Source organism: Choloepus didactylus, chromosome 1 (genome assembly GCF_015220235.1).
Source record: "Choloepus didactylus isolate mChoDid1 chromosome 1, mChoDid1.pri, whole genome shotgun sequence".
Taxonomy (NCBI): Eukaryota; Metazoa; Chordata; class Mammalia; order Pilosa; family Megalonychidae; genus Choloepus; species Choloepus didactylus.
In genome coordinates, this window is record NC_051307.1 from 197159230 (window position 1) to 197184470 (window position 25241).

Genomic DNA, 25241 nt, shown 5'->3' on the forward strand with positions numbered 1-25241 from the left:
CCGGTTAGAATGGCTGCCATTAAACAAACAGGAAACTACAAATGCTGGAGGGGATGTGGAGAAATTGGAACTCTTATTCACTGTTGGTGGGACTGTATAATGGTTCAGCCACTCTGGAAGTCAGTCTGGCAGTTCCTTAGAAAACTAGATATAGAGCTACCATTCGATCCGGCGATTGCACTTCTCGGTATATACCCGGAAGATCGGAAAGCAGTGACACGAACAGATATCTGCACGCCAATGTTCATAGCAGCATTATTCACAATTGCCAAGAGATGGAAACAACCCAAATGTCCTTCAACAGATGAGTGGATAAATAAAATGTGGTATATACACACGATGGAATACTACGTGGCAGTAAGAAGGAACGATCTTGTGAAACATATGACAACATGGATGAACCCTGAAGACATAATGCTGAGCGAAATAAGCCAGGCACAAAAAGAGAAATATTATATGCTACCACTAATGTGAACTTTGAAAAATGTAAAACAAATGGTTTATAATGTAGAATGTAGGGGAACTAGCAGTAGAGAGCAATTAAGGAAGGGGGAACAATAATCCAAGAAGAACAGATAAGCTATTTAACGTTCTGGGGATGCCCAGAAATGACTATGGTCTGTTAATTTCTGATGGATGTAGTAGGAACAAGTTCACTGAAATGTTGCTATATTATGTAACTTTCTTGGGGTAAAGTGGGAACATGTTGGAAGTTAAGCAGTTATCTTAGGTTAGTTGTCTTTTTCTTACTCCCTTGTTATGGTCTCTTTGAAATGTTCTTTTATTGTATGTTTGTTTTCTTTTTAACTTTTTTTTTCATACAGTTGATTTAAAAAAGAAGGGAAAGTTAAAAAAAAAAAAAGAAAGAAAAAAGACAAACAAGGAAAAAAAAAAAAAAGATGTAGTGCCCCCTTGAGGAGCCTGTGGAGAATGCAGGGGTATTCGCCTACCCCACCTCCATGGTTGCTAACATGACCACAGACATAGGGGACTGGTGGTTTGATGGGTTGAGCCCTCTACCATAAGTTTTACCCTTGGGAAGACGGTTGCTGCAAAGGAGAGGCTAGGCCTCCCTGTATTTGTGCCTAAGAGTCTCCTCCTGAATGCCTCTTTGTTGCTTGGATGTGGCCCTCTCTCTCTGGCTAAGCCAACTTGAAAGGTGGGATCGCTGCCCTCCCCCCTACGTGGGATCAGACACCCAGGGAAGTGAATCTCCCTGGCAACGTGGAATATGACTCCCGGGGAGGAATGTAGACCCGGCATCGTGGGATGGAGAACATCTTCTTGACCAAGAGGGGGATGTGAAAGGAGGTGAAGTGAGCTTCAGTGGCAGAGAGATTCCAAAACGAGCCGAGAGATCACTCTGGTGGGCACTCTTACGCACACTTTAGACAACCTTTTTTAGGTTCTAAAGAATTGGGGTAGCTGGTGGTGGATACCTGAAACTATTAAACTACAACCCAGAACCCATGAATCTCGAAGACAGTTGTATAAAAATGTAGCTTATCAGGGGTGACAGTGGGATTGGGAATGCCATAAGGACCAAACTCCACTTTGTCTAGTTTATGGATGGATGAGTAGAAAAATAGGGGAAGGAAACAAACAGACAAAGGTACCCAGTGTTCTTTTTTACTTCAATTGCTCTTTTTCACTCTAATTATTATTCTTGTTATTTTTGTGTGTGTGCTAATGAAGGTGTCAGGGATTGATTTAGGTGATGAATGTACAACTATGTAATTGTACTGTAAACAATCGAAAGTACAATTTGTTTTGTATGACTGTGTGGTATGTGAATATATCTCAATAAAATGATGATTAAAAAAAAAAATATTTGTAGAGACACCTGTTGAGGATTTGCTTTATCTCTTTTTTTCAGTTTTGAAAAGTGAGGTGCATGACCTGCGAGTGGTTCTTCATTCTGCAGACAAGGAGCTGTCTTCAGTGAAGTTGGAATATAGTTCATTCAAAGAGAGTCAGGAGAAAGAACTTAACCAACTTTCAGAAAAACACATGCATGTACAGCTTCAACTGGATAATGTCAGGTAGAGTTGGTTTATTATGGTTTTGTTTTGCCTGATTGACCTGTAATCCAGGACTATTTGAAGTGTAAGTGCTATAAGCCCAAATCAAACTTGTTAAACAAACAAAAAGGTAAGTTATTGGCTCACAATATTTGGCAGCTCCAGGGGTGATTTTGGTTTTAGAGACAACTAGATTTTCAAACAATATTGTCAGTGCTCTTTCTTTCAGCTCTGCTTCTCTCTGCATGTTGCCTTTATTCTCTCCCACTACAAAGGGACCTCTTCTGTGTGACAGGGACTAGATTGAAGCAGACACCTCCGTGTTCTGGTTCTCAGCATAACAGCCCCTGGGAAGAAATCTCTCCCAACAGCCATCTATCAATCCCAGGGAAAATTTGAATTGGTCTTGCTGGAGTCATTTGCCCACCCTTGGACCAGTCATTTAGCAAGGGTTTAAAGTGGTATTGGCTCCTCATGGGGATGTGCCTGCTCCAAAGATAAAGGCAGTGCAAAGTGCAACAAATGAATAGCGTTGCTATTGTCCACAGTAACAGGCTGCTTGGTTGGTCAAGTACGGTTGTGTTGAAGCCAAAATAATCTAAAAGGTAAATAATGTTTTTCCTGTTTCTTTTTTTCTTGCTATTTTCAACTTTTTGTATAACTTAACAAAGCCATTTTGTGTTACTGTCTCCTGAATTTATGGCCACAGTTTAATAAGGGACATTTTGATCCTGTGAATGTGATATGAATGGGACTGTTCACTATAGAAAAGCTGCTAATGGGAAGCCTTGAATTTAATTTTTATAGAAGTTGCAAAAATTAAAATCTATAGCTGCTGAGTATTTTCTGAATACACAAAAAGATATTAGAACAGCAAGATTTGGAATCTGCCAAATCCACCCAAAAGCATACTTTTTGTTGGGCCTGCCCAGCATAGTTTTAAAAAAAAGTTAAAAGAGCATTTTAAAAATTGAGAACTTTTTTAACATAAAAATCTGTATTTCAGCATCCTCTTGGAAAATCAGATGATTATGTGGCACTGGGCCCACATTCCTGCATGGCGGCCCCTAGCTGTGGACTGAATCACAGCCTTCCCTTTAGAGGGGTGCAAGTGCTGCCTGGGACACAGTCTCCGCCACTCCTGTGTCCTTTGCCCAACACCAAGGTTGCATTCAGTTGCCATTTATCATCACAGGTGCACTGTTGTCTTTTCTTATGCCTGGTTTTTGTTTGTCACCCTGAATCACTGAATCAAATCTCCTTGGCTCCACCCCAAACTAATTTTGTATGATTTTTTTGAAAAGCCACTCCATTAATTTCTTTGGATCTTCATTTCCTTGTGCTTACAGGTTAGAGGTGATCTAGATCTAAAATGTTAAGAATCTACCATTTATACCTATTTGCTTAAATTCTATCTTAAAAGTATTAAGTATTTCCTTGCTTTTTAAACATCTTGGATAGAATTTAATTTTTCTCAGTGTCTCATGTTTAACACCGACTACACTGGTTCATTGTGGCATGTTCAACAGCACCACACTGCTGTGTCTTCCTTGAGTTAATTTGCCTGCTTTATATATGCAGTTATTATTGTAAATTCATATATATTCTTTCCCTTCATACTTTCTATATGTCTATCTTTATGCCACTTTGTAATTTGCTGCTTCTGCTCTTCTTTGAATTAATAAAGCAGGTAGATCAGTATCTAATAAGCTTTGTACAAGCTGGAACATTTGTTTTGGGTGGCCCAAAGGGCAGGCTGATTGCTTGCTAGTTCTTGGCTGAGCTCTAGATGTGTGGATGTGTTGCATTATGTTGGGATGAGGAACAAGGGGATGAAAGCCTAAAAGCAGTAAATTATGTGAATTAAAACATAGTTCTTTGACGAGAGAATTTTCTCTTCTGCTCAGATTGAAACCACATTTGCCATCTTAAAACATGTTCCTGGAGTTGGAAAATATGTGATGAATGCATGGAGTTAAGCTATCAACAAAACTGTAAACTAATGGCTTTCAGGAAAATTTAGGTTCCCCATTAGACTCATTAAACTCTAAATGAGTCTAATCATCCTAAATTGCCAATCAAATATGTCCTGTTGAAACCATTTGAGAATGGAGGCGCAAGTGGCTATAGGCTATGTACCCTATGTTACAGGGTAATGCCCTCACCCTTCCTTTTTCCATCCCCACCAATCCACTCTGAGGTCTAGTGTACATGTGTTTGTACATCATGGACATTTTACACAGTTCATAAGGAACTTTACATAAGTCAAGGCTTATCTAATTGGGAATGGTCTGTAGAATGGATAAACTGGAATGCAGATAATCTGTCTGGCTGAAATGCATTCAATATTTATATCTACCATTGTTGAAACGTTTTCCTGATAAAGATTAGAAAATGAAAAGCTTCTTGAGAAGAAAGCCTGCCTGCAGGATTCCTATGACAACTTACAGGAAGTAATGAAGTTTGAAATGGACCAACTTTCCAAAAATCTCCAAAGCTGCAAAAAAGAGAATGAAACTCTGAAATCTGATCTGAGTGTAAGTTAAGAAGGGTATTAATTATTGGTGAATGTGTTCTGGATGTGTGGCTGCATCTCTTTAGTGGAGGGCAAGGACTGTTTTTGACCTCTTCCTACTGTTTTTGACCTTTTCCATGTAAAAGGTACTTGATGTGTTTGTTGAATGACTAACTACACATCGCTAGGAACAGCGACTTAAAATCTAATATAACTTCATCTTTCAGAATTTGATGGAGTTTTTTGAGGCAGAAAAAGAACGCAATAACAAATTATTATTACAGTTTGAAGAAGATAAAGAAAACAGTTCTAAGTAAGTGCTATTTATCTTTACTGTTAGTTGACTAGAATATTGTTGACTACCATGTTCCTTATCGTGTGTGTGTTTTATTGCTAATATCCTGTGAAGAGTTTTACAAAACATTCAACAATTAGCTATGATACTTGTTAGCCTAATAACAATTTGTGGTATATCAGAACTCACGGCCTTCTGTAAAGAAATCACAGTATGTACACTATATTGACGGTGACATCTATATACAGGTGCCTTCTAACTGTGCCTTTTCTTATTAGAAATTGGGGACTGACTTTTATTTCTGTCTCCACTGTTCTTTTTCTAGCTGCTCTTCTTTTCTTCTTGGACCTTGTTCTAGTTTGCTAATGCTGCCAGGATGCAAAACACCAGAAATGGATTGGCTTTTATAGAGGGGGTTTAATTGGTTACACAGTTACAGTTTTAAGGCCATAAAGTGTCCAAGGTAACACAGCAGTTGGGTACCTTCACTGGAGGATGGGCAATGGTATCCAGAAAACTTCTGTTAGCTGGGAAGGCACATGACTTGCGTCTGCTCCAAAGTTCTGGTTTCACAATGGCTTTCTCCCAGTTCTGTGCATTCTTCAAAGTGTCCCTCTTAGCTGTAGCTCCTCTTCAATATGTCACCCACAGCTGCACTGAGTTCCTTCTGTTTGTGTCAGCTCATCCATGTGGCTCCAGTGATCTAATTTAGACCCACCCTGAACTAGTGGGGTAACACCTCCATGGAAACCATCCAATCAGAGTCACCACCCACAGCTGGGTGGGGCGCATCTCCATGGAAACACTCAAAGAATTGCAATCTAATTAACACTGATAGGTCTACCCACACAAGATTACATCAAAGATAATGGCGTTTGGGGAGACATAAGACATTCAAACAGGCACATTTCACCCCCTGGACCCCAAAATTACATTATCTTTCCATATACAAAATACATTCATCCCACAATAATATCACAAAAACTTAAATTATTTCAGTAACAATAGTTAAGTACAAGATTCCATCAAAATCAATTATAGGCGTGGTCGGTCTTAAGTCATAATTTTCCTTTAGCTGTGGATCTGTGAACTTAGAACAAGTTAGGTGCTTCCAGTATACAAAGGAGGGACATTCATAGGATAAACATTCCCATTACCATAAGGAGAAACAGTAAGGAAAACAGGGTTCACAGGACCAAAACAGTTCCTAAAACCCGCAGGACAAATTCCATTAGATTTCAAAGTCTGAGAGTCATTAACAGAACGACATTGCATCCTTCGGGCTTGAGAGAGCAGGAGTCTAACCCTTCCTAAGGGCCTTTTCTGCAGCCCTTTCCTCTCCAAACTCTGGGGTGAGTTCTCCAACATATCTACACATTGGAGACCACCTTCTTGGCCCCACCCTCCTCAAACAGAGGCAGCACCCGGATTCCCTTCCATCTCCGGGGCACTCGCTCAACCCTGTCAGAACAGTGGGGTGGCAGCCAGGCTCTCCCCAATTCCCTGGGAATGTGCTCCATCCTCTTGGGGGCCTGGGGTGGCAAAACTCTTCCAGAGCATCGAGGCGGAAGGCCCACCCTTGACCTCCGGGGCAAACTCACCCTTTCTATGCATGTGGGCCACTCTGCTCTCCCAACTCAAGGCCTCTTGACTCCAGACCTCAACCTCCATGGCTCTGTCTTTGAAGAAATCTTTCCTTCAATTTGTTCCTTGTCTGTCTTCTCCAGTTCAGACCAGCAGTGGCTCCGTCTATAAAGATCTTGCAAAAATTCTGTTGGCTTCGCATGAAGCACACAGGGGTCAAAGCCATTAGACAATAGGACTTTCCACAAATCCTTTCTGTCTAACTCCGTCTCCAATCTTGGCTTGTTCTGAAATGGTGGTTGGGTTCCATGTTTGGTTACAGCCTCATGTTGGGCTGTAGCTTCTGGGATTCCACCCCCTGGAAGCCTGTAATTTCCAAGCCATCAGCTTCTGGTTTCTTTGAACCCAAGAGTTCAGTTCTAAGTTTCTCTCTCTCCACTCTCATTTTACTATAAGCTGCAAGGAGAAGCCAGGGTACATCCTCCACACGTAGTCTGGAGATCTCCTCAGCTAAGTATTCCAGGTTGTCGCTTTCAAATTCTTCCTTCCATCTGACATCAGGACTCAGTTTTGCCAAATTCTCTGCCACTTTAAAACAAGGACCACCTTTCTTCCAGTTCGCAACAACACATTCATCATTTCTGTTCCAGACCTTGTCAGAAGTATCTTTAGAGTCCATGTTTCCACAAACAGTCTCTTCAAAGCAGTTTAGGCCTTTCTATCAAGCTCCTCACAATTCTTCCAGAATCTTTCCCTTATCCATTTAAGAAGCCATTCCAACATGTTTGGTATCTGCAAACTCAGCAGCACCCCACTTCTCTGGTACCAAAGTCTGTTCTAGTTTGCTAATGCTGCCGGGATGCAAAACACCAGAAATGGATTGGCTTTTATAGAGGGGGTTTAACTGGTTACACAGTTACAGTCTTAAGGCCATAACGTGTCCAAGGTAACACATCAACAATTGGGACCTTCACTGGAGGATGGCCAGTGGTATCCAGAAAACCTCTGTTAGCTGGGAAAGCACATAACTGGCGTCTGCTCCAAAGTTCTGGTTTCAAAATGGCTTTCTCCCAGTTCTGTGCATTCTTCAAAGTGTCCCTCTTGGCTGTAGCTCCCCTTCAATATGTCACTCTCAGCTGCACTGAGTTCCTTCTGTTTGTCAGCTCATCTATGTGGCTCCAGTGATCTAATTTAGACCCACCCTGAACTGGTGGGGTAACACCTCCATGGAAACCATCCAATCAGAGTCACCACCCACAGCGGGGTGGGGCACATCTCCATGGAAACACTCAAAGAATTACAATCTAATTAACACTGATAGGTCTGCCCACACAAGATTACATCAAAGATAATGGCGTTTGGGGGGACATAATACATTCAAACTGGCACAGACCCTTAATATAAATGTTGTTGTTTTTCTTCCCTCTCTAGGTTAATTTCTTGGTTATTGCAGTCAGTCTTATGGCCTTAGCTGTAGGCTGGTTATCACTTTAATGAGAAGAATTTAAATAATTCAATAGTTATTTATAGAGTTCTTACCTTGAGAGAGATTCCCTTCTAGGCCCTGGTATAGGGTAGCAAACTCCTAGTATGGAGTGTACATCTAGTTGGGAGACAGACAAGTTAGTCATTCATTCAAACATTGATATCCTATGAGCCAGAACAAACCAGAATGCAAGAACATTTCAGGGTAAAACAGTGAACAAAACATCCTTGTCTTCGTGGATTTTACATTCTAATGGAAGGAGACAGGCAATAAACAAGAACACATATAATTTGTTAGAGGGTACTAAGCTCTCTGGAGAAAAATAAACTGTCATGGCACAAAACTGGGTTCTCATTAAATAGTTGTTGAACAAACAAGATCAAATTTGTGACCCCATTGAAGTACAATGCCTAACACCAAGTTGTGTGCTTAATAAAGTTCTGTTGTTCGCATCGAATGTGTTCTATACTAGTAGGCTCAGTTCCTGTTTCCACTGAATAAAGTCAGGGGTAAAAGACAGTTCCTCTCTTCCAGAGAAATCTTAAAAGTTCTGGATACTGTTCGCCAGGAGAAACAGAAAGAGATGACCAAATGTGAGCAGCAGGTAAATGTCCTTTTACTCTTACTCCAAATTGAGGTTTGTGACTTTATTCATGGAGTATAAAGAAGTTTATTATAAAGAATATTTTCAACTTTCAGATGTTGGAAATTGGTAATAAAAAGGTAGAATTTTTGACTGGGTCTATTATTTTTCAACTTCTTGTTTTTCTAACTGCCAGATGGCTCAAAATGTAGTTTGTTGATAGTCTCTTGGTAGAAACTACAAAATCATTGTCTTTCATTTTTCATTTTCATGTATTGCTCATAGTATAGACTATACAATGAAAAACATGTATCAACTCATTTTTTATGTGTGTGTGGTTAACTTTGTGATTTAATTCTGTTTCTAAAAATATCTACTTTGCCAAGGTATCTATTCTTCTCTGTAGATGGCACAAATACAGAAACTAGAAGAGAATTTACTTGCTGCTGAAAAAGTAATCAGTTCTCTGGAAAAATCTAGAGATGCTGACAAGGTAGGTGGAGTTTTAAGTTATGTCCCTCTAACATTCCTGTCTCCTACTGCCCCATCTCACCCCTCCCAGGGTGACCATGGTTGTCTGATAGTGAGCATTTCTGAATGCAGTTAGGCCATTTTCACCATCCAAGGATGCCAGAAAATGAAGCCCTCCAGCTAAATTAGTTTTCGTTGTAACTTCAATTGTCAACTATTCCATCACTCATGATGACAATGTTTCTAAAACACATCCTGCCTTCTTAAATAGGATGCTGATATTAGTGTGACCTCTCTTATTGATTCTTGAGTTCCGTGATACAAATTCTCAAATCCCTCGTGTCATTTTTTGTGTAACAAAAATAATATGTCCAAGTATAAAATTAGATATATGTTCCTTATATGTATAGTCCTGATTTGTTCATAATACCTAAGCAAATTTACAGATTAAATAAAATAGTATAAGATCAAGATGGTGCAGTGAGATGCTTCAGGGCTCCATCCCCCATAGAAGCTTGGAACAACCAGCAAAAACAGGCAGAAACATCTTTCTCTAAGCTCCAGAAAACAGTTAAAGGACTGCAGTAACAGGGCAAGCAGAGAATCAAAAAAAGGACACTTAAAAGTGATAGGATCTCTGGTCGCCCTGGCTGCCCCTCCCCCATCCCTCACTGGCTTGAAACGGAGCCGGCCAGTGCTCCCAACGTGGATTCCCAGCCCTAGTTCCAGAGAAAGCAGAGTAACCCTAGTGCACATATCAGAAATTTGTATGTCTGGCTCAGTCTGTCTGGAGGAGGCCTGAGGGACTTGCTGTCCCAGAACTTCCCCTGCATGTAGAAAGCAGCTCACTAAACTCCGTTACATAATGCCACTGGAAAGCAGTCAAGTCCTGCTGCCTGGAGCAAGGGATTTCTGGCTGTAGGACATACAGTGTAATGAGGAAACTGTTTTCCTAGAGCAGAGGGGTCATTCATATCCGTGTAAACACGGAATTCCTAGGACCACTCATGCAAGCACAAGATAAGACATTAGCAGAAAGGAACAGGGAGGCCCCTATGCTTTTGCCTGGAGCTATTCTCTAAATTCTTCCTATGGATAAGTCCTGAAAGTGACCACTTGCACAGGTCAGTCTGGAAAAACTAGGGAAGATGTTTTTTTTCCTTCTTTTCTTTTCTCCTTCCTTCCTTCCTTCCTTTCTTCCTTCCTTCCCTCCCTCCTTCCCTCCCTCCTTCCTTCCTTCTTTCTTTTGTTTTTAGTTCCCGGCATTCAAGTAAAGCTCTGTTGTAACACTAGCTGGATACAAGCTTAAGGAACAGATGCCTCAGAGTCTAAATTCAAGCAATAAAACATTAAAGTATCAGAATGTCCAGGTTTCAACAGAAGATTACAAAACACACAAAGAAACAGGAAGCAGTGGCCCAGCAAAGGGAAAAATAAAGCATTAGAAACCATCAATGAGGAGGACCAAACACGAGACATACCAGAAAAAGATGTTAAAAAAAAAAAGTCCTAAATATGCTCTAAGAGCTAAAGAAAAACATGTACAACGAATTAAAGGAAATCAGGAAAATGATGGATAAACACAAAGAGAGCATCATTAGAAAGATGGAAATTATGAAAAAGAACCACTCAGAGCTGAAGACCACAGTAATAGAAATTAAAAATTCCCCAGAAGGGTTCAACCAGATTGGAGCAGGCAGAAGAAAGAATCAGTGAACTTGAAGGTAAGACAATTGACATCATCCAGTCTGAGGAGCAGAAGGAAGAAAGAATGAAGAAAATTGAACAGAGCCTGAGGAACCTGAGGGACACCATCAAGGGAACCAATATGTGCACTGTAGGAGTCCCAGAAGAAGTAAGAAAGAAAGTTGCGGAGAGACTATTCAAAGAAATAATGACTGACAACTTGCTGAATTTAATGAAAGACATGAATATACATATCCAAGACACTCATCAAACTCCAAGCAGGATAAACCCAAATAGACCCAGGCCATGGCATATAATCAAACTGTTGAATGCCAAGGATAAAGAGAGAATTCTGAAAGACAAAAGAGAAAGCCATATGTCATGTACAAGGGATCCTTATTAAGGTTAAGTGCCTGTATTTCTTGTCAGAAACCATGGATGCAAGAGACATTGGGATGGCATATTAAAGTGTTGAAGGGGAAATATTGCCAACTCAGAATTCTATATCCAGCAAAACTGTCTTTCAAAAACGAGGGAGAAATTAAGACATTCCTAGATAAACAAAAACTGAGGGAGTTCACCACTAGACTAGTCCTACAAGTGATGATAAAGAGAGTTCTTTAGGTTGAAAGGAAGGGACAATGGACACTAGATCAAAACTGCATTGAAGGAAATAAAATATCTCTGGTAAGGGTTATAACGTGGATAAGTATAGATGCCAGTACTATAGTACTTTTTGTTTGTAATTCCACTTTTTGCCTCCTAAAGTATCATTGTAATATCTATGGTTTGGGACTCATAATGTATAAATACATAATTTGTGACAAGAACTACATAAAAGTGGGTGGGTTGGAGGAGTATCAGAACATAGTTTGTGTACACTATTTGAAGTTAAATAAGTATCAAAGCAAAGGAGATTGTTACAGATATGCAATGTTAAATTTAAGCCCAATAGTAAACACAAAGAAAATACCAGAGAATATGCAAGCTTATAGAGACAGAAAGTAGGGTAAAGGTTACCAGGGGTGGGGGATAGAGGAAATGGGGAGTTAATACAAAACGAGTGTAGGATTTCTGTTTGGGGAGATGGGCAAGTTTTAGTAATGGAAGGTGGTGAGGGCACTGCAACATGGTGAATGTGATTAATCCTACTGAACGGTATGCTTGGGAGTGGTTGAAAGGGAAAGTTTATGTTGAATATATGCTCCCACTTATAAAAAATTTATATGCAATTAATAAAAAAAGAGCACTAAAGAGAAAATGACCATTAAATGCAATGCATGATCCTGGAAGGGATCTAACAAGGGAAAAGGCTTAAAGGGACTATTAGGAATAGGCTGTGAGCTACATATCCACGTTAAATTTCTTGAGCTTGATAACTGCACTTAAGGTGGTTACATAAGTGAGTATCTTTGTTCTTAGGAAATGTACATGGCAGTGTTAAGGATTCAGAGAACACTCAAGTTTAAATTAAATAAATTAGTATAAAGCCATTCAATTTTAAATGTAATATGACATATGATATTTTGCTAAAATAAATTTGAATTCTTTTGCCATTAGGAAAGATAAATGATTTATCATTTTAAAAGTTATCTCATCCTTAATGGCATTGGGTATGAAGAGTTTGTTTCTGTTCCTCCTCAGGAAGTTGTGGCTGGCCTCATGAGCCAGATCCAGGAACTAAGAACATCAGTCGCTGAGAAAATGGAAATTATAGACACCCTTAAGCAAGAACTGAAGGACATCAGTGTAAGTTCTTTCACAAATGAGATGTTGAATTTGAATATGCGCCACACTTCACAGATGCCTCAAGAAGTTAACAAATGATCCCCCAAAAATTATTCTGTGGTCAAATAAATTTGGAAATGCTGGTTAAAATTTGACAGGTTTCTGTATTTGCAGGACTTGCAGACCCTTTAATATGCCTGCAGGCAGTATGCATCCTGGGAGGCAAAGTAGGCCAGCAGTGCTTCTCAGCTTTCGCTGACCTGGGAGCCAAGTTTTCTAAGCATCGTTTGGGAATTGCCAATCCAAACTAGCTGACAGACTGTTTGTTGCCCGTGACACTTAAGAGTATGTGGTGGTCCTTACTTGCCTCAAGAAAAAAAAATACCACATTTTAGTTAAGTTCAAAGATATTAATTATATAGAAAGTGAGTCTGTTTTCCCAATATTGAACTTAATAGGTTTCCTAAAGTAACTATTTATTTCTCCAGCCCACATCAGAGTTGAATGTTGATGTATGGGTCAAAGTGAAGGTTTTTGTCAATGTTCTTTATTTCTCTGCTCTAAAGAGAACTTGCTGAACTCCATGTTTATTTCCGAAGGCAGTCGCCTAATAAAAATGACAAAACCTGATATTTTTTCATTGATTCCTGTGAGACTTTTTTTACTTATCTTTACTATTTAAGATTTATTCTTCCGTGCCTTCATTGAACAAGTATTTATTGGATTAACTTGCCTGGAAATGGTATCTGGTTATCTCCTTGGAACCCAAACTCATTTTTAAGTTATTTTAGTCTACAGATAAACAGATAATAAAGCAGACAGCTCTTGTATCATGGCTTTCTTTTCTGCAGTGCAAATACAACTCAGCTTTGGTTGACAAAGACGAGAGCCGGGTGCTGATTAAGAGGCAGGAAGTGGAGATTCTCGATCTGAAAGAAACCCTTAGACTGAGAAAACTCTCTGAGGACATAGAGGTAGATGTTAATACATCATGACTTTTTCTTTTTTGCAGTGTTACTTGTCAATATGTATGTTTGTGCATAGAGGTTATTAATGAATAGAGGATGTTTTAACGGAATACTTAATAGAGACTTTTCCTCCTAGAGTAGTCAGGAAAGTAAGAGATAAGACTAAAATTATTATATTTTATCTAGTTAATCTCTTTGCGTTCACTTGTGCTGACACCATAGTAAGTTCGTGTAATTGACCCCTTCTATGGAGGAGCAGAATGGAAACTGCTTGGATGCAGTGGGAACAGCAGGGAGCAAGAAGTCTGGTTAACAGGGTTCTCTTGTGATTTAACAAAAGTAGGATTTTTTGCTGCAGTTATTGGTATAAATTTATCTTTTTAAAATTAAGCAGTACTGTTACATGGTTCAAAATTCAAAGTACATAAAGCAATATACATTCCCTCCTACCCTTCCCTGTCCCTCAGCCAGTTTCTTGTTTAGCCTTCCAGGGCTATTTTAAGCAAATCGTACATACTTTGTGGTTTCCTTTTTTCATGTAGATGGTAACCCACTGTGTATACTGTTGTACACTTTCTTTATAAATAATGTATTCTTGCTAAACTATGCTACCGTTGAAACAAATTCAACAAATACCTATAGAGTCCACCTACTACCATAGGACCTGTACCTGGCTTGGCATTTGGAATAGAAGAATGATAGAAACACTGTTACTTAAAGCATGCAATCTAGCTTAAGAGATGTGTATTATAGTGAAATAAATGACCCAAGAGCACAGAAGAGGTGGGGAGAGGAGAAATTTTGCCTGAGGAATTCCAAAGAGCTTCCAGAAGAGAATATTTGTATAAGACTTTGCTAGGGAGGGAAGCTTGGCAGTCTTGAATGTATGTGAGGTGTCTCCAGCATGGTGAGCAGTAGGATGTGGCTGGCCTCAGGTGTGGGAGCTGAGGTAGAGACAGATTGAGACTGTAATGAAGAGCCTTGAGGAGCATCAGCTATGTCTTTTAAGAAACAGGGACTACACAGGCAGAAGGTGATGCTGTCTGAACCAAGAAGAATTAGTGGGAGTGATGGGTGAGATAGCATTGAGAAGTGTTTCGAAACTATAGTTGTCAGTTGTTGGTGTCCAGTTGGGTGTGTGCTATGAAGGAAGGAAGCAAGCGGTCAAAGTAGGCACCGAGGTTTCTATCCTGGGTGACTGAAGATGGTTCTGTACACATCTAAGATGGAGAAAATAGGAGCCCAGGAAAGCTAATGAGATAAGTTTTATACATATCAGTTTTGAACTGTAAGAACTGTGCAGATTGGCTTTCCTATCATGGTCCAAAAATGATTTGAAGCCACTAACATACATACAATGTAAGAAAGTTGAAACAGACAACCAAAATCAGAGTAAAAGGAAAATAAGAGTAGAATAGTAACAAATAATTAAGAGCACAGGCTGTAGAGTGTTTGAGTTCTGGTTGAGTTACATTTCCCTCTGCCTCATTTGTCGTATGTGTAGAGTGGAGATAACAGTACTGCCTATTGCATAAGATGTTACGAAGAGGAAACAAGGCAATACATGTAAAGTGCCTAGAATATACTGCCTGGCACTTTGAAAGTGTTCAATACATGTTAACTGGTAATATTTTTAGAAGGCCAGTTGAAAAGTAAGTACATAAAACCTATACCTAGGGTCTTATACAAAGTATAAAACGTGGGATAAAACTTCAGTTCCACACTTCCTATGGCCAAAGTAAAAAGGGAAATCTAAGTATTTGGGTGGGAGTTCACCTAAAAATTCTATTCTTCCTTTTCTCCTTTCCTCCTCTCTCCTCTCTAATCCTCTTCTTCACCCTTAACCTTTCCACTCCCTGCCCCTTCCCTTTCTGTTTCTGTTCCCTTCCCATTCTCTTTTCTTTTCCTTCTTAAAAAAATTGTGACAACACATATTGAAGTATTTTGGATTCAAGGGGAATCGACCCACAAACATTCAGTATCTCCTATCTTTATTAGCTGAATTTTCGATGTATTGTCATCCAAATTGTTTATACCTCATTGCTTTTCAACACTATGAGTTCCCAGCCAATGTAATAAAATAAAACAATAAATAAAATACAAATATTATAAAAACTGATGAAAATGACGATTGTTTGCAGATGACATGGAAACTCCAAAGTATTGTCTTAAGCAGAAATGTAACAATTGTTAAGGCCATAAAGTGTTCTAAAGGCTAGGAAAAAAAATTAAGTATAAAAAAGAATAGCTTTACTATATGTCAGCAATAACCAGTTAAAAAATTTAACAGGATAAAAAAAATCTCATTCACTAAAACAATAAAGAGTATCAAAACCTTAGGGAGAAATGTAACAAGTGGAAAGGATATAAAACTTTCAAATGGATTTGAAAAGAGACTGTTGGGAAAGTACAATATTGCTGAGACATTTATGTAATTCCAAGCAAAATTTCAATTTCTAAAAATTTGACAGGATAACTTCAAAGTTCCTTTGAAATAAATACACAACATTCCTTTGGAATAAATACACAAAATAAGAATAATGTGGAGGGACTTGAAACCTAGATGGTAGCCATATCCAGTTTGGGCCTGGCTATAGGAAGAGAGAGCTCATAGCAACAGCTTGGAAGATCCAGAAATAGATCACAGTGAATGTGGAGGGATTTTGGTAATGGTAAAGGGGGTATTTCACAACAGTGAAGAAAGAATGCATTGATTCAGTAAATGTTGGGGGCTGGGGGATTGTCTGACAATTAGAAAAGATAAGGTTGATTCTTAACAAAACCAAAATAGCTCACCCAAAGAAAATGAGGTAATAAAGGAGTCAAAGTGAGCAATGTGGAAGAATGTTTGTGATATATCAAGTATTAAAAGCAATTTGTAAAAAGCGTGTAAAGGATAGTATATGTACATGCAAACACACACATGTGGAAAGGAAAGGAAGGGCAAGCAGATTCTGCTCTAATTTGATAAGGACTACATTACACTGCAATATGTAAGAATTACCTGTGCATCCAATAGGACTTCTAATTCCCTCTACCACTTTACATCAAACTGCTTCCCTGAAGCTTCGATGGCCTATGACAGTGGATCATAGTTTGGAGGACTGCCCAGCTCCTCCCCATCTGGCTGAGGGGGCCCATCTTTACAGCTATTTACTTTTCAGTGCATAAAGGACTAAAGTTAATTGGTGAGACAACAAGCGAGCTAGAGACCTATGCTTCAAGTCCTTCCCAGGAAAGGTAGATAGGCTTTAAATTCCTGGGGATGAAGGGAGAGGTTTGTGGGTAGGTTTCTGGTTTGCTAGAGCTGCAGTTATGCAAAATACCAGAAATGGATTGGCTTTTATAAAGGGGATTTATTAGGTTACAAGTTTACAGTTCTGAGGCTATAGAAGTGTCCAAACTTAAGGTATCAACAAGAGGATACCTTCACTGAGGAAAGGCTGATGGTGTCCAGAACACCTCTGTCAGCTGGGAAGGTATGTAGTTGGCATCTGCTTGTCCTTTGTTCCTGGGTTCTTGTTTCAAAGTGGCTTTCTCCAAAATGTCTCTGAGGTTCTGTCTTTGCTTCTCTCTCTCAGCTCCTGTGCATCCTTGCTTCTTTTCCCAGGGCATTTCTCTCTCAGCGTCTGGAGATTCTCTCTTAGCTTCTCTGAGGCATACTCTGGTCTTAATCTTTTAGCTTGGCATCTCCAAACGTCCTGCTGCATCTCCAAGTGTCTCCAAGCATCAGCATTTGTGTTAATTCTTAGCTTGTCTCCAGATGTCTCGCTCAGCTTCTCTTTGTCCTCTCTGGCTCTCTGTGTGTGTTTTCTTTAAAGGACTCCAGTAATCTAATTAAGACCCACCCCAGTTAAGAAAATCTTCTTGACCAAAAGGAGGAAGAGAGATGAAACAAAATAAGGTTCCAGTGGCTGAGAGATTTCAAATGGAGTTGAGAGGTCACTATGGAGGGTATTCTTATGTGCCATATGGATATCACTTTTTGTTTTTGGTGTGTTGGAATGGCTAGAGGGAAATATCTGAAGTTGTAGAACTGCAACCCAGTAACCTTGATTCTTGAAGACAATTGTATAACTATGTAGCTTGCAGAATGTGACTGTGTGATTGTGAAAACCTTGTGGCTTGCACTCCCTTTATCCAGTGTATGGACAGATGAGTGGAAGAATGGGGACAACAATTAGATGGAGAATAGGGTGGGATGGAGGTGATGGAAAGTTTTGAGTGTTCTTTTTTGCTTTATTTTTATTTTGGAGTAAGGAAAAGTTTCAAAATTGATTCTGGTGATGAACGCACAACTGTATGATGGTGCTGTGAATAATTGATTGTACACTGTGGATGACTGTAGGGTGTGTGAATATATCTCAAAACTATATTTAAAAAAAGTAAATGAACAATGGGGGAGGGGGGAATGGAATGTTTTGGATATTCTTTTTTATTTTAAGTTTTATTTTTTGGAGTAATGAAAATGTTCAAAGACTGTGGTGATAAATGCACAACTATATGATGATACTGTGAACAAATGATTGAACACTTTGGAGGATTGTATGTTATGTGAATATATCTCAATAAAATTGCATTAAAAAAAAAAAAGACCCATCCTGAATGAGTGGGGCCACACCTCCATGGAAATAATATAATCAGAGTTCTTACCCACAGTTGAATGGGTCACATCTCCATGGAAACACTCAATCAAAAGGTTCCAACCTAATCAAAAGACTAAGTCCACCCTCATAAGACTGCATCAAAGAACATGGCTTTTCTGGGGGACATAAAATATCCAAACCAGCCCAGTAGGGGAGAGGGGGCCAGAGAGCAATTAAACCTCAAATGGGATACCTATATGAATTAACTGTAACAATATTTATATCTAGACCTGTTCTCTGAAATATTAACTGGTTGGTTTGTCTTGGAATGGATTAACACAGAAGCAAACAAAGTTAACTGAAGCTTTCTTAACCTTTTCAAAATTGTATGAAGTAATTACAAACCCTTATTGGAGTATCACAATTAAGAAGTTCTTCCTTTGTGGGGATTGTACCCTAACAGAGAGATATGCTCTGTGAGGATCTGGCTCATGCCACTGAGCAGCTGAACATGCTCACAGAGGCCTCGAAGAAGCACTCGGTGCTACTACAGTCTGCCCAGGAGGAGCTGACCAGGAAGGAGGCCCTCATCCAGGAACTTCAGCACAGGGTGAGAGGCACAGGTGTCACTCATGCTGGAAGGTGAGAGGAATTCCTGCTGGAGGGTTTCGTGACATTCCTGCCTGGAGATATTCCTGGCTGATTTACCTGTGTACAAGAGGTAGGCTAATGTAGCTTTCAGGTAGGCTGGTGGTTATGTTGTAGATTGTTAACTTGGAATTTCAACTTGGATTTGCTCACATGAATGGGGACTTGCTTGACTACCTCCCCATATAGTCTGGATCCTTGACAGTTAGCAGCAAGTTCTAACCACCGTGGTATGGTTATGGCTGATTTTTATTTTCTTTTTGGCTGTTTTTGTTATTGTTTTGTATTTTTCCTCAAATGAGCCTTTTGTTACTTGTGAAATTTTAAAAGAAAGTTTTTAAAAAGTGTAAATAAATTTGGGAGAGAAAAGGAGATGGTTGGGTAGCAACCAAGGTAAACGCACAAAAAGGCAGCCCAAAGTTCATAGTTTATTCCTTTTTAAAATGCCGTGGTGTTTTAATATCTCATTGCTGTTAAAATTATTAACTCCCGAAAAACTAACGTAGGAAGGATATTTCCTTGTATCTTGAGAAACTTGTCTTTTCTAAATGGACCATACTTTCTAACTTGTAACTTGACATCTGTTCAATTCTCTCAGCTAAAACAAAAGAGAGAGGAAATAGAACAGAAGAAGAATGAATATAACTTCAAAATGAGGCAACTAGAACATGTGATGGATTCTGCTGCTGAGTATCCCCAGGTACTTTTCAGAAAAAGAGTGCAGTTTAGGAGGAATAAACCGTTTTATGAATGACAGAAGTGTCGTTTGGAAATTACTAAGACCATAAGTTTGTCTTTTTAAAGAAAAAGATTTCCACCAATACCCTCTGTCTGCTTTTTACTTGATGAAGGTATCAGTCTTGTTTGTTTTACCTAGACAAAAATTAGAATAATAAGCTAAATAACCTGAGTACTTTCTATGTGCCTGCCACATACATTTAAAATGAAATCTTTATAACGTCACTTAATTGGAAGAGAATTGATTCTATTTTAGAGCCCTAAAACACCACCTCACTTTCAAACACATTTGGCAAAACTTCTGGAAACACAAGAACAAGAGATAGAAGATGGAAGAGCCTCAAAGATTTCTTTGCAACACCTTGTAACAAAGCTAAATGAAGACAGAGAAATAAAAAACACTGAAATCCTCAGAATGAAGGTAACTGGTTAATTTTTTTAATAAATAATTTAAAATGTTTTACATAAGCAGTATCCTTATGGTTACCAAGGATACAAAATTCAAAAGGCACAGCACTGAAGGACAGAAAAGTCTTCCTCCCATCCCTGGCCCCAAGCACCCTGTTACTGTCCCTGGAGGCTCCGGTGTAACCAGTTTCTTATTTCTCTTTTTCAAGCCTTTCAGTGCATACACCTCCCAGTTCGTAAGCATTCCCTCTCCATCTGTATGTCTTACACAATGGTATATCACATAGGCTGTACCAGCTATGTCCTCATCAGCAATGAATCAGAGAGCCTCTTTCCTTAAACCTCACCTTGTTGTGTTATCCAACTTTTAAATCTTTGCCAGTAGGTATAAAATGTTATCTTAGTATAGTTTAAGATCTGTATTTTTCTTATTAGGAGTAAGAATTATATTAGTAGTGTGAACTATATTTTTCACTCATTTTTCTATTCTTGGACTTTTTCTTATTGATTAGTAGAGGTTCTTTACATATTAGAAAGATTTGCTTTTGTCTATGGTAGTTAAAAATATTTTTCCCTTATTTGCCATTTCTCTTATAACCTTCCTTAGAATATTTTTCATCTAAGTACTTGGGGGTATGGTGTTTGTGTGAGGGTGGGGTGGGGTGGGGGTATGTTTGGGGTGTCGTTTAGGGGTGGGAGATGTGTGGAGGAGTGTCTAGGTGGGTGGTATGCATGTACACATTGGGTTGAGGGTGGTGTTGGGTAGGGAGGGTGTGATGCACCATAGAAGATGGTACTTAGCCTTGAGGTCATTGCTCTGCAGTGCGTTTCTTTGTTTAGGAACAAAATCAGCTCACTTTAACTGAGTGGTGTAAAGCATATGAAAGTATCACTCTTAAGCTTTGTTGCTCACGGAGAGGATCATTCCTGGCCTTTTTATTTAAGGCAATGTCAGTATGCTATCTTAAGAATTTATGGCTCTTACCCATATCAACATGACTGTGGTACTTAGAAGACATGGAGTCAGGTTAAAAGAAACCAGGCAGTAAACAAAAGGGACGCTACTTGCAGACAATAATTTATTTCCTTGGGATGGTTATGTTCATGATTTTAAAGTTAGGATTCAATTGAGTCTTTAGAGGGATAGACTGTAGCATCAAGTTTTTTGTTTGTTTTTAATTAGAATTTATTAAATAAAATCAAAAAGTTGAGAACATTTACCAAAGTAGAGGCTTTTTGTCATCTTTTCTCGTAAAGGAATTTTAATGAATTATGGAATATTGATAAGACTTTATGTTCAAGGCACCATGGAGATGAAAGTGAATCATAATTCCAGGCCTCCATAGTCTTATCATAGTCTACTTTTTACCAAGTGCTATCCAGTACTGTGTTCTGTGCATAGGAAGAGCTTGAAAGAGAAATAACCCATCACAGTCAGGGCCTTGAGGAGCATAACGACATGCACTGTAATGTGTTTTCTGAAAGGATATGTTTTGATATGTTATTAGGAGCAGTTGTGTGAAATGGAAAACTTACGCCTGGAAGCTCAGCAGTTAAGGGAGAAAAACTGGCTCCTGCAAGGTCAGCTGGATGATACTGAAAGACAAAAGGACAGGAGGTGAGAAAGCTGCTAAAACTCTGTGGGCTGAATCTTGGCCTGCCTGACTGTTGTTAAATGAATGATGGAGCAGGTTTTACAATGTATATAATGTTTCCCACTAACAGGAAATGCTCCTCCAGTGGCTTATGATTCAGGTATGATGCAGATATTCCTGCTTGCACACTGGGAGAGGGAGAATAATGCATTCATGATCTTGCCTACTTTGTTAACCTTTGCATTGTTGTAGAGCTTTTGAAATGAATTTAAAATGTGAAATATTTGAACTGTACTGTGTCTACCTCTATGAAAAAAAAAAAGTCAACAAGACAAGGTTCAAGAAGCACTGCAGAAAAAGAATTTCCTACCAGTTGGCTTTAGAAATAGATTGTTAGCATAGCTTCATGACTCGTGGTCCTGGGAAAGCTCCTGGGCAGGACAGGAACATCCTTAGCTTTTTACAGAGAATATTCCCTTGGGTTCAGGTATCTGTGTGTGTGTTTATCTGTGTGTTTTGGCTTCCACTAAGGCAGTTTTCTAGTTGGGTTTGTAAAGCCACAGCAGGGTACTGGGGAACATCCACACCCAGGATTACATCCTATCTCTGACACTTAAAGTTGGGTTATTTTGGACTTATTTTTTAACTTCCTTGTGCCTCAGTTTCCTTAGCAATAAAATGAGGATAATGATGTTTTCCTCCTCGCAAAGTGTTTTAAGATTATAAGTAATTTATATAAAATTCCAGTTCCAGTGCTTGGCAGAGGGGAGTCACTCAATAAATCGTAGTTATTAAGTACACAAGTAGAATCAAGATCCTGCCAATTGCCAACTTCTTGAGTGAGAGATTAGAGATGAGGGTGGCCTGTAAAATTATTCAGTAAGTTGAGGTGGAGGCCCTTGCTGAATTCTACTTTCCAGATTACGTGTGTCTGCTGTCCCTTCTGTTGCCAGAAAATCTTTGCCAGAAGGCTTCCAAGTCCTTCAGAAAGGCCAAGGAACAGCCTTCTCAGCTGCTGGGATGCAGCTTCACATCCCTGGCCACGAGCAGCCTGAGATGCACTGTCCAAAATCTAAATAAGACAATAGATATTTGAGGGTTGTGATGGTAGCTATACTAACAATCCAATCCTAAATGACTCTCTTCAAATTTTAGAGATCTCATTTAACAGGGCTGGAATAAAGCCCAAATATTTATATTTGAATATGCAACTCTCTTCCCTTCCAGGTGATTCTGATGCAGGTAGTCCATAATCTGCTCACCTGGTTTCCATATGCTCCACCCCATGTCCAGCCATATTAAAGAAAAGCCTTCTGCTTAGTATGCTCTCTTTTATCAAGGTAGGAAGCATGGAGCATAAGAATGTTTTCAGATCATTTGTAAAATTAAATTAAAAGCACTTTTATTTTATAGCCCTATGTCCCTTATATGAGGATCCATGCGGAACCTTCTTGAAAGTTTGTGTAGGGATCAGCAAACTATGGCCCAGGAGACCAAATCCAGTCCACAGCCGGTTTTTGTAAATAAAGTTTGGTAGTAACACAATCATACTCTTCATTTACAAACTGCGATGGCCGCTTTTGCACTACAGCAGCCAAGTTGAATAGGCTGCAACAAAGACCGTATGGCCCAGGAAACCTAAAATATTTACTGCCTGGTCCTCACTGAGGTTTCATTACCAGTTTGTCTAGGCTGCCAGATTCACTAAGGAGAAGAAACCTACTGTAGCTTCCGTTTTTCTTCAAAAAGCTTTTACTCACCAGTAAGAGAGATGTCCCTAGGGAAGCCTGCAGCACACTTCAGGCAGATTCTCCAAGAGGGCTCTCTCCCTGGTCCAGGGCTACCCACAACTTTGTTTATATAGAAGTTGAACTTGTTATTATCCTCACTGGTTAGACACACAGAGTCCCACTAATCAAATTCACATGAGACTGATATATCATCTGTAATGAAATTGTCCTATTTTATATAGAGGAGCATTCCATTTCTGTGAAAAGATTTATGTCTCCTATTCAGGGCATCCTCTTCTTGGTGTGAGCGTACATGGGAAGCCAGAAAGGTCATCAGAAAATTTCCAGCTCCCCTCAGCAAAGGTGGAGTCGGGAGCTTCGGGAGCATGGCCAGCCTGAGGCCCGAGCAATCCTTCCCATCCCCAAAGATGCCTCCACCCAGCTGGTCACAGTCATATCACTGTCTCAGCCTCCCTTTGCTTACATTTGGTCTTCAGATATTACTACTCTTGACTAAGTTTCTGTCTCATTTTATGTTCAACCAAGTCTTGATTAGATTTCCCAGCTCTGCTCATCTAGCTTTTCATCTGAGTTCTGGGGAGGTACCTTATTTTATCCCCATGTGTCAATCACATTTATCTATGCTAACTTGATCTAAGAAACTCAAACTTGTTAGCTTTCCTTTGCCAACTTGCATATAATAGATATGAAATTGATACTAGAATATGCTTGACAGTGTTTCTCCGTCCTAATCTGTGCAGTGATCAGAATGATCCAGACAATGAACAGCTGAAGAATGAACAAGAAGAAATTATCAAAGAAAGATCTGCTAAAGTATGATTCTATTTTTTTTTTTACTTAATAGCTGTTTTTGTCTAAGAAATGTTTTAAATTACCTTTTATAGTTAGTGTTTATGGTTATGTTTTCGATTCCATTTTTCTCTGTATTATCACTGTTTGAGTATGATTTTTACCATCAGTATGTTACACATATCTGAGAATAAGAGTAAATTAGTCTTCATACCTAGATGGTACTGCTCAGCATATCCAGAGTTCTCCATTTAGAAGCAAGTATCAAGTGCTTATTTGAAGCCCTGGAGGGCACAGTAAATTAAGTCTTGTAAATACCCCCATTATGTGCAAGTAGCTGAGATTGTGGAAAAGGGTGTTGCTTTAATTGATTTTATTACCATGAAGGAGAATTAACTGGTTACTTTCAATCTTTTATTTATCAATGTTTCTAAAGAACTTATGTCATCTTTTTCTATTTTTACCTTATATAGACTAAAATGGTTGAAGAAATGCTGAAAATGAAAGCAGAGTAAGTGAATTATTTTGTAATTCAAGCTCTTGATGATCTTTGTTCTCCTGTGAAGGAAAGTAATATTTATTATATCCACAAGGTAAATATCTCCTTTCATTCTGCAGATATGTGAACATAATACATGTTTCATGTTTACAAAATTATTTTCCTAAATACCAGTTGCTAAAGGGGTTCCTCATATGAAGCCACTCCAAAAAAAAAAAAAAAAAAAAATTTAAAACTGAAAGAAATTAGTGCCAGGGAAAGTTTAGCATCCCTTGAGAAATTGTTGGGTTTTCTTCTCATGGATAATGAGAACAATGTAGCTGACCAGGTCTCCCTTTTCACTTCTGCTTCTGGTTTCCTCTGATTTAAAATCTTAATACTAGCAAACTGAATCTAACAATACATTAAAAGAATGTTACACCATGATCAAGTGGAATTTATCCTAAGTATTCAAGGGTAGTTCAAAATAAGAAAATCAATCAATGTAATATACCACATTAATAGAATGAAGAAAAAAAATCCACATGTTCATCTCAGTTGATGCAGAAAAGGCATTTAACAAAATCCAGCATCCTTTCTTCATAAAAACACTCAGAAAACTAGGAATAGAAGAGAACTTCCTCAAAATAATAAAAGGGCATATATGAAAATCCCACAGCTAACATCAAACTCAACAGGGAAAGAAGGAATGCTGTCTCCCATAGATCAGGTACAAAGCAAGGCACTTTCACCACTGCCATCAACATTATACTGGAAGGTCAAGCCAGAGCAATTTAGGCAAGAAAAAGAAATGAGGCATCCAAATTGGAAAGGAAGAAATAAAACTAGCTCTATTTGCAGATGGTATGATCATACACACATACACACATAATGGAAAATCCCAAAGAATC

General features: G+C 39.0%; 1 protein-coding gene across 1 annotated transcript in view; it reads left to right on the forward strand.

Moving 5' to 3' along the window:
• The window catches only part of KIF15 (kinesin family member 15), a 102398-nt gene that overhangs the window by 71032 nt on the left and 6125 nt on the right, over window positions 1–25241 (forward strand). Inside the window, exons 20-32 of the mRNA XM_037848847.1 lie at window positions 1877–2042; window positions 4408–4558; window positions 4764–4849; window positions 8436–8505; window positions 8891–8977; window positions 12286–12390; window positions 13221–13343; window positions 18387–18533; window positions 19170–19271; window positions 19566–19730; window positions 21226–21335; window positions 23804–23876; window positions 24326–24363. Coding sequence (XP_037704775.1) covers window positions 1877–2042; window positions 4408–4558; window positions 4764–4849; window positions 8436–8505; window positions 8891–8977; window positions 12286–12390; window positions 13221–13343; window positions 18387–18533; window positions 19170–19271; window positions 19566–19730; window positions 21226–21335; window positions 23804–23876; window positions 24326–24363 — 1423 coding nt within the window. The remainder of the gene's footprint in view (window positions 1–1876; window positions 2043–4407; window positions 4559–4763; window positions 4850–8435; window positions 8506–8890; window positions 8978–12285; window positions 12391–13220; window positions 13344–18386; window positions 18534–19169; window positions 19272–19565; window positions 19731–21225; window positions 21336–23803; window positions 23877–24325; window positions 24364–25241) is intronic.